At 41.4% G+C, this 10,155-nt stretch overlaps 1 protein-coding gene across 1 annotated transcript in view; it reads right to left on the minus strand.

The window, feature by feature from the left end:
• The window catches only part of LOC131214139 (uncharacterized), a 27,773-nt gene extending 18,392 nt beyond the window's left edge, over positions 1–9,381 (minus strand). Inside the window, exon 1 of the mRNA XM_058208509.1 lies at positions 9,368–9,381. Coding sequence (XP_058064492.1) covers positions 9,368–9,381 — 14 coding nt within the window. The remainder of the gene's footprint in view (positions 1–9,367) is intronic.
• Between the last annotated feature and the right edge of the window lie 774 nt (positions 9,382–10,155).

Consider the following 10,155-nt stretch of genomic DNA (forward strand, 5'->3'; position numbering starts at 1 on the left):
GGAAAAGGTTGATTCACAAAATATGTGCCTATTATATCCAGGGAATGATACAATTAAAATGTAGGGGAAAAGAGCCACCACGTAGAGGTCTTAAATTATTCTTAAATTAGGCTGACTGGAGCTGACATCGCTCCGGGCGGGCTGCGGAACAAAACAAGACGAACACGACGGATCAACAGGAGAAGGCTACTGAAGAACAAAAACGCAAGACGACGTGACCACCTTCAAGTTCAGAATTCATCTCTCGACTTCTCCCTTTTATTACATTCTAACCCTTTATATACCCGTATTTCGCTGGTCGACGTCCGTGATCCTTTAGCCCGTTCTTCGCTGCATCCTGCGTCTATGGTTGACCTGTTGGTGGTTATGGTTGGTTTTTCGGGGATGTTGTTGCTGCAGTTATTGCCGGACGTCTCTGTGTTGTAAGAACCCCGTGGTTGGAGGTGTGTCCCTTGTGCTGGTCGTCCTGGGCGGTTCACAATATGTTCGTAGGTGGAATTGGGTGTTATGCGGAAAATTAATTGATTACGGAAAACGTTAATTGAAGCTTCGGTTGATGGGATGAAGGAAATGTCATCATCTTCGGCGGAATGGTTTGTTGGAGTTAGTGAGTTAATTTGTATTCTAGATAGGGCATCAGCTACTAAGTTTGCTTTGCCTGGTTTATAGTGGAGCTCGTAGTCATGTTCTTCCAAAAAAGCTTTCGATCTTTTTAATTTGGCATTGTTATTTTTTGGGGATCATGTGAATATTAGTGGGAGATGGTCAGTGAAAATTTTTAGTTTTGCTCCATATATGAAGTTCCTAAGACTTTATAGAGCTCATACTACTGCTAGCATTTCCTTTTCGTCCGTAGCATAGTGTTCCTCCGACTTGGAAAGTGTTCTGGAAATAAAAGTTATTGGTCGTTCTCTATCTTGATTTTGTTGCGACAACACTGCTCCTAGTGCTTTGTCTGAAGCATCTGTGGTTAAAGTGAAAGGTTTTTCGAAATCCGGAAAAGTTAAGACATCATTTGAACATAATGTATTTTTTAAATACTAGAATGCTTTGTTTGCCTGTTCGTCGAATTGAATCGGGAAATTTTTGACTGGTTTTTTGGAATCTGCTGATGGCCATCCTCTCCTCTTAAAAGTTTTGTAAGTGGTTTTGCTAAGCTTACGTTATTCTTTTAAAAACGTCTGTAATACCTGGAGAGGCCTAAAAATGCTCTAAAGTCTTTGAGATTCTTCGGTTCTGGATATTTTTGAATACATTCGACCTTTTTTATATTTGGTTTGAGTTCTTCTTCAGACACAATGAAACCAAGAAAATCAACCTCGGTTTTAATGAATTCCGATTTATCAGGTTGGATTTTAAAATTTGTTTGTCTGAGCGTTTGCAGAATGGTTTTTAAATTTTCATATGTTCGTCGGATGTTTTTCCAAAGATGATTATGTCATCGATGTAGACATGACATATCTTTCCGATATGTTCTCTTAAAATATCACCCATAACTCGTTGAAAAATATATGGAGCGTTTTTTAATCCGAATGGCATTCGGACGAATTCAAATTTTCCATTGTTCACAGAAAAAACTGTTTTTTCTATGTCCTTTTCATTCATCGGAATCTGATGAAAACCTGACGCTAAGTCAAGTGTGCTAAAATATTTATTCAAACCTAAGTTCGCTAAAACAGTAGAAGTGTCCGGGATAGGATATTTATCACTTATTGTTTTTGAGTTAATTCTTCTGTAATCGATCACAAGCCGATATTTTTTTTCATTAGAGGCATCTTGTTTGACGATTCCGTCAGGCAATAGCTTCTCTATTTGTTTGTTTACTTCACCTTTTAGTGCTTGGGGGTATGGGTAGGTTTTGCTGTAGACTGGAGAGTTGTCCGTTGTTCGTATCTCAGCTTTCACTCTGGTGGTGTACGGTAGTTTTGCGTCTGAGGGCTGAAAAAGATCTTGGAACTCCGTTAGAAGTTTCTGCAGTTCCTTTTTTTGACATGCCTGTAAATGTTCATCACGAATTTTAATTTGGTTAACTTGTTGTAATTTGTATTGTAAAATGGGTATTGTGAACTTTTTGTTTACTATAATTTTCTCATTCGCTGCATCAATTACGGCATTTAATTCCTTTAAGGTTTCGTGTCCAATGATTGCATCGAATGATTTTAAATTTGCCAAATGATATAATTTTATCATTGCATTTGAGTATGGCTGAAATAGTCTTGCTTGAGAATATTTTTTTAATTCAATGTCTCCTCCAACAGAAGAGATAAAAAAGGGATCTTGTATGTCGTGAGTAATTTTAGCGAATCTTGGGTGGATAATTACCGGGTACCTTTGATCTTGATCCAAATATCTCTCCGAATCACACGTTTCTACGTTGAAAACCCGTTGTTTTTTCATAGGTGGTCTGTTGTTTAGTGATGGGTTTGGACGGTTTCCATAATTTATGTTTTTTGTTTTAATGGATTGATCTACATCCATAGGTTCTGGTGCTGGTTGTCTAAAAGGATTTTTTGGTGGAATGCCTGGTGGTTTATTATTTTGCCATTGGTTATTGCACCTTTGTACTGGGAATGGTTGATTATTGAAAGGTCTTGGTGGTATTGGAGGTCTGTTGAAATTGTTTCGTGGTGTTTGTGGAATTAGGTTTCTTGGCGCTACCGGTGTTGTTATTAGTTTTGGGCGGGCTAACATCTTCCGGCCTTTTTATATTTGAAACGATATAGCTGTAGGCTGCTGCTAGGGACGATGGTTCATAATTTCTTATGAATTTGTATATGTCACCATCCAGTCCTCTTATAAAAGTATCTATTGCTTTTTTGTTATATAGTAATGGCCAGTAGTAACGAAACCCAATCCCAATATCCAATCTCACGTCTCCCTCTCAGAGTGCAGATAGCGACAGTTACACACACTTAATAGCAGTTAATCCGATAACCTGCAAACCGAAATAATCAAAGAACCTGAAAAATAAAGTCACTCTCGATTTGCTACCAGTCAACACGTGCTTTCGAGCACAACACATAATTATACGTGTCTTTTTAGGCTTTGCTGGCCTCCGGATGGTTGAAACGGTCATTCGTTTTCATTGGATTCGCGATTAAGGACTTGAGGCGGTTGACATAATCGTAATAAATTTCTAATGTGCGTTCTTTCTGAAGCAAATTAACTAGAAATCTAAGGTTTTCAAATCACGTTTCTCTCCATAATATGTTATTAATGTTTTTTTAATCGCATTCCAATTTATGCTTACATTTGAGGCTACTAAAGAGTCGTTTGCCTCTCCGCGTATCTTTCTGCGGATAAATTTGCAAATCATGTGGAACTCATGTTTCATGATCATGTTTTGTAGTTGCAAGGGATGTCTTGGAAATGTCTGGTACAATTTCACTAGACTGTCGACGTCACTTATCCAATTGTTTTACTCGCTAGAATCTCCTGAGAAATCGGGCAGATCCTTCACTAAATCCGGGATCTTTTCAAAAGATTCCTGTCTAGTAAAATACAGTGGAGGATCACTATGGTCCTCGCTTGCGGCTCTTTCTTCACTAGCCTCTAAGGCAGCAATCCGGGTTGTTAGTTGCTCTAATTCTGTTCGCGACATTCTCGGATTGCTTCTCGAAACTTTGTTTAATGCATCAATTAAATTTTAAAGTTTTGTTTCTGGTTTATTTTATTCACGATATTTTCGTGCGTTATTCATTATTTATTTTATTCACGGTCACTTTTTATTTATTATATTTCGCCGTTTGCGATTGATTTTTCCTTTATTATGTTTATAGTTACTTACTTTTTTTTCTTACTTACATAGATGTTGTAAACACTTTATGGGTATAAAACTGCCCAGTGAACAAAATTGAGTGCCTCAGCTTTTCTCACATGGAATTCGAGACCCAGTGAACAATTTTGAGAGCCCGAGGTTGCCCCTCTGCCTGCGACGCGGCGGAGGAAGGCTGAGACGAGTGAGATCGAACGCCCCTCTGCCTGCGACGAGGCCGGGGGAGGGCGATCTCGCAGCGTACGAAGTGAGCAAGAGACGCGTTCGTTGGTTGCCGGGGAAAGAACGGAAGGAATCCCCGTGAGTTTTGAAATCGCCGTGAGTTTGCTGGTGGAAGACGAACGTTGGAGAGAAAGAAAAAGGAATAGAAATAACAGAGACAGCGAGATCGGGGCAAAGTCCCGAAGTTCCGAGGGTCCGACAGTCTCTCTTTAAGTTTTGGTGTGGACTTAGGCGAATCGGGACGAAAACTCTGCCTCTGTTTTTTTTAAGTGCCAAGTGTAAAGTACCAAGTGCTTGTGCTTCTCTGTCGATCACGGGTGATCCTGATAGAAATAATCCAGGTAAGTTTATTGGACAGTATTCAGTGACAACCAAATAATGTTGAAATGTTTTCGCTTTGCTCGTTTCAGATGTCCAATCAGATGTCCAGATGGGATGCAAAGGATTCGATGCAATGCATTTTACAACGCGTCTAAGGCGTCGAAGGCAGCTACGCACCAAATTGTGAACCGCTAGTGCAGAGTGAAGAGTGTACGAAAAAAGAGAGAGAAAATATACCGAAATGTACCGCCCAAATACGAACTGTTTCATTTTGGTTAGGGGGAATATGGGAGAAAGAAAACGAAAAAAGCGAGAGAACATACAGGTGAGAGATAGGGGACCGCTCGGTGAGAAAATTTAAACCACTCCTCACTCCTTGGACCTATCGACTCCTCACAGCGATTCCCCCATATAAAGCTATATGGCAGAAAGTCTTCGAAGTAGCGGATGGGAAGAGAATGAGCAGCGGATGAGCAGCGGATTTTGAAGTGAGAAGAGCGAAATTGTTCACTGGGTACTCACTCGGAGTATCAGCGACAACTCAACCGTTCCCACAGGGCGGCTGAGAAGTGAAAATGTGAAACAATAGATGTCAACCCAGTGGAGAAATTGAGTGCACGAGCTTCTTCTTCTTCTTTTTCTTCGGCACTACAACCGCTGTGCGGGTCTTGGCCTGCACCAGAGACAATGTTAATGTCGATTATCCCTGGTGCTATCCGTAACAGTTCGTTTTTACGGGCGGGGTTGTTGGTCCCGCGCCAACCCCCCTCCTCTGTCAGCGCCGGTATCGGCAATCGAAACCATGGCCGGTTGAGTCGCAATCGGTCCCGGGATTCGAACCCTGGCCAGCTGCGCTGACAGTGAAGAGCGTTACCGACTACTCTATCAGCGGGGGTGCCCGAGCCCGAGTGCCCGAGCTACTCGAACAAAACAGTCACTCATATTTTCCATACTGAGACGAAATGTCTGAGCGTCGATTCGTTTCTCACCAAAGGCCAGAAAGAAAGCGCAACACCGAACAACTTTTTTGTCTCTGTCACGCTAATGTAGCATCCAGTCCGGCACTCCAACGTCAAACTGTTAGAAACTTTTAGTTTCATACAAAACGTACGACGCACGACGCAAGCAATTCGAAGAGGTAAAAACAATGTTTAATAGTAAATTCTAAGCTGTTGCTTATTTCGGTAAGTAAATTTAAGCATCGGGAAGCATTTCTCGATAAGTATTTACTTCTAAATAGTGAAAGTAAACCGCATTTGTTTACATTTTCAGCTGACCATGAAATGGATCAAAGTGTCATCCTGCTATTGAATGCCGACAACACAGCGGACAATAACGATGGAGCGGACGCTGCGACGATGCAAGCGGAATATCGAAAGCGACAACGCAGTGCTAAACATTTGCCAAAAGACAGTGCCATACAGAAAAGTGAAACAATTGTTTAAAAACCGTTGTTGTAAAAAACTGAATAAATGCAACACTTTGTTTACAACAGCAGAACGATTTGACAGTTCATTGAGCGGGTGTATGGAATGAGAGGAAGAGAGAATAAAAATATAGGGGGAAACACTCACGGCACCCATACGATTTTTACCGGTATAAGCTGCAGGATACCGGAGTAAGGGCGCTCACTCCATAAATTTTACCGGTATTATTTTCACAGAACTCAGCTTACTCCATTAAAACCGCCATACTGAGAGGGGGCATCTCACAAGTCGAAATCCGCGGCTAGAAAAATGAAAAATTGAGCGATTTTTTTGTTCGGGGAGCGGGCCGGCTCATAAGGGCCCGCTTCTGGGCAGCGGTGGAAAGGAGTGGTGGAAACCCCGTGAAGAGGGCTTTCACGCGTAAGCTTGTGGGTTTGAATTACCTAGAGTGGAAAGGCGCTATGGGCGAGAGGCGATGCGTACGCGGTGCAGGTGAAAGACGAACGGAGGAGAGAAAGAAAAAGGAATAGGAAAAACAGAGATAGCGCGATCGAGGTAAAATCCCGAAGTTTTTGAGGGTGCGACAATCTGTCTTTAACTTCTGTTCTATTTGGACTTAGGCGAATCGGGACGAAACCTCTGCCTCTGTATTTTCTAAGTGCCAGGTGCAAAGTATCAAGTGCAAAGTACCAAGTGCTAGTGCTTCTGTTTCGATCATGTTTGTTCCTGATGGAAATAATCCAGGTAAGTTTAGTGGACAGTATTGAGGCACAGTAAAATGATATTAAAAACTTTCTACTTTGCTCGTTTCAGTCGTCTCGTCACGTTCTTAGAGAAGGTAAGATAAAATTACAGGATTGCAATAACAAAAAAAAACTCTAACAAAAATTTACTTTCTTTTCTTCCTTTGTGAAATGCATCGAAAACTACGAGTGAAACGATTTACGCATCAACACCGAAAACAACACCCCCTGGAGCCACCGATAATGTGTACGACGGCGGATTGCATTACCTACCACCACAAGAACCTCACACCACCAAACAGCATAGCGCCAGACAGAATTCTTGCTGATACCACGGACAGCACAAACTCACACCCTCACTCTCTCAACTCACGAACGGCTCCCCGAACGAGGATTAGTCGGAGGATAACGAACTTCGTAAGTACCTTCACGCTCGCGACCTTCGCCCTCTGTTTGGCCCTGGAGGTTCTCCACGATCTGCAGACGGACTTTGATACCGATCAGCTGACCGATATACGATGGGCCCTTTAAGGATCGACTTCATTACGGCGAGGCAGTCAAAATCGCCCGTCGTTGACACTTTCACTGTGCCCAAGAAGGCGCGTCTTCTCTGCCTACACCACTGTCGACGGCGTTGTTGCTGCTGGTGTTGCTTAAGCTTCACTTATGAGCTTGAAACAATCGAAAGAATACAAAAAAACTTCTCCACACAAATCCCATGCCTTACTCCGCATTTAAATTATAAACTCAACTAATGCATAAAATTATAAAACAAGACTATAAATTTTCAATTACGTAATTCACGTTTCCATTACATCATTTGCTAGTTAGAAAATGGATTTTCGAAAACAAAAAAGTTATTCAATTCCCGTAAACTAACCATTTTGAATGTATACTACGTTCAGGACTGATTATTATCGTTTTTGTTTCTTATTTCTCTAATTATAGATTCTGTCATCTCCCTTGTCTAACGAAATCAATCAAACTGGTGTTTTGTAAAGAGGGTTGGAAAAGAAAGGGTACCTCCCTTACTTTAACCATAAAGGAAAATGGCAAACGAACACATTATGTGCCTCCATGAGCTGAAGAACAAATTGCAAACCAAGCCACAGTTCGGCTTAGTTTCACGATTAGATTTTTTTTCTTTGTTTGATTCTTGTTATTACAATTTTACTAGTGGCCAATCTTAGTGACTCTGTTTACTCTTCTTTTTCTGCGTGCGATCATACTGTCATTATTCTGCTGTAAACCATAACACGTGTCCTTCCAATTTACGTCCATTGCTCTTTTGTTAGGAGGATGATTGTTGAACATAGCAAGTCCTTTCCATGGATGGATATAAAAGAGGCGCAGAGGCGTGATGTAATTCGGGTGATACATTATTTACTTCTCCATTTAAACTAATTTAAATCCTCTTTTCTCATCGAATTGCACGTGCTGTTATTCGATTCACTTTCAACCTTTGTGAAGTAGCTAATGTGTTTCCTCGATAAGTGCGGATAAGCACCACTGTTTTCCTATTTGTACGCCATGTACTTTACTGCTATCTCCCCTCAGTATCTTCGAAATTAACCAGGACGGAAGACATACAAGCTCCGAAGGTGCAATAAACCCTTAATAATCGCGATGGATTTGAACGTGATTTTTGATCGAGATAGAATGGATTTGATACCATTGTAGACAGCCTACTTACCTAACAAGCGATGTACAACTTCGCGACAAAAGTAAATTTTCGAACAATAGTTTACGACTGGAACATGTGCGATTTAGTTACTCACACCTGTAAATATTAGGTTGTTTACAACGTTTTGCGGGTCGATAAGAACGATATATTTTTAGGGTTTGAAACACACCTTACTATTCAGTATGGCCTTCCTGAACATTAAAACACCTGTTCCACCGAGACTCCAATTTAAAAATTCAAGCCAAGGGTAAGTGACCCATCTCATGATTTATTGCACAAATCCACTGCATTCTTTCGAAAACGCTCTAAATGTTGAGAAAGTTGCATTCGAATGTGTTTTTGTTCCATTTTTAGCGATTGCAAATGCCCATTTTGCAAACAGCTTTCTGAAATCCTATACTTTAGTCAAAATATTGGTTATACTGCTCAATAAGAAGGTGATGGCGATTCGACGATTACGACATGGTGTATTTTTTCCATGACGTTTTCCAAGTTGTGTCTGTTTTTTGCGTTTTGGATGTGGATCATCTTGAAGGTTACTTCGACCATGTTTGAACTGAGAAACCTTCCTTTCAACCCCTAAATTAAAGGTGAAGAGTCCTTATACAGGATATGTTTCTTTCGAAACGTGCGAGAAGAACTGCACGCGGTTTGACTGTCAGGACAAGACTAATTTTATTGCTCCCAAAATAGGTGTTAGCGGGTGTTAGTATTCTGGTCGCTGGCACCTCTGGTCTGCGAACGTGGGAACTTACCCTTGGCTTGACCGTTTTTTTGTTTTTTTTTTCTCAAGTAGAGGCCTTTACGCCTGTTTTGACCGTTGACATTTGACACCGCTCAATGGTGTGGTTATGCTGTCGCGGTGCTACCAGTCGGTGCCCGTGACGTTGCTGTATTGGTTCGTGGTTGATTCGAACCACGAATCAATCGTGATTCTATCGCATAATTGCAGCTATAACGGTTCTAGAGCATAACCAAGCGTGGGAACCATGAGTCATTGTTGAAGAACTGCTTACGGCCGTAAGTCCTTCCCTCTTAGACTCTTTGTGCACAAAGAAATTTTGGGCGAAATACTATTCGCGTATCTTCTGCGTATGGCACGTTGTTTTCAGGGGAATACTTTTTGTTTTGTGACTCTTCTATGTTCAACGTGCTGCTATTCTCTTCGGGTGCTTGCGGAGTTATGTTTACTTACATTTTTGTTGACATTCTGTTATTCCAACATAGTACAACAGTAATTGTTACAATAACTAGTGCGATCGCCGTGAATTCTGCCGATCCGAAGAGGTAAATTTTCCATGTTAATGAATTACTTTGCAAATGTAGCGTAGTCGTGTCGATAAGGTACTTCTCGTGGACTAAAAGTCCTAATGTTGGGGAATTGAAATGTTCTGGCATTGTAACGTTGTCATTTGAAAAAGTGTTTCCTCTTACCCTTTTTTTCGATGCGAGGCGGGAAAACTTCATAGGCACCATTAGGAGGGCGGGAGCTTCTAGTCGGTAGTGTGGTATTTCCGTTCTCTGAGGAGTCCGGACTTACCCACTAAAACCCTCCCTACCAATGCCTTGAGCCCTCTTCGGATCACCTGCTCGGTATTACCTTCGAAGAGGAGGCTGGACAACCCAGTGGACAAAATTGAGTGCCCGAGCTACCCGAACAAAAAAATCGCTCAATTTTTCATTTTTCTAGCCGCGGATTTCGAATCGTGCCCGAACAAAAAAGTCACTCACATTTTCCATACTGAGACGAAATATCTGAGCGCCGATTCGTTTCTCACCAAAGGCCAGAAAGAAAGCGCTACACCGAACAACTTTTTTGTCTCTGTCACGCTCATGTAGCATCCAGTCCGGCACTCCAATGTCAAACTGTTAGAAACTCTTAGTTTCATGCAGGAACACAGAACGAACGACGCAAGCAAATCGACGAAGCATCATCGGTGTAAAAATAGTGTTTAACTGTGAATTCTAAGCTGTTGCTTATTT

The sequence above is a fragment of the Anopheles bellator genome, assembly GCF_943735745.2.
Source record: "Anopheles bellator chromosome X unlocalized genomic scaffold, idAnoBellAS_SP24_06.2 X_unloc_2, whole genome shotgun sequence".
Classification (NCBI taxonomy): Eukaryota; Metazoa; Arthropoda; class Insecta; order Diptera; family Culicidae; genus Anopheles; species Anopheles bellator.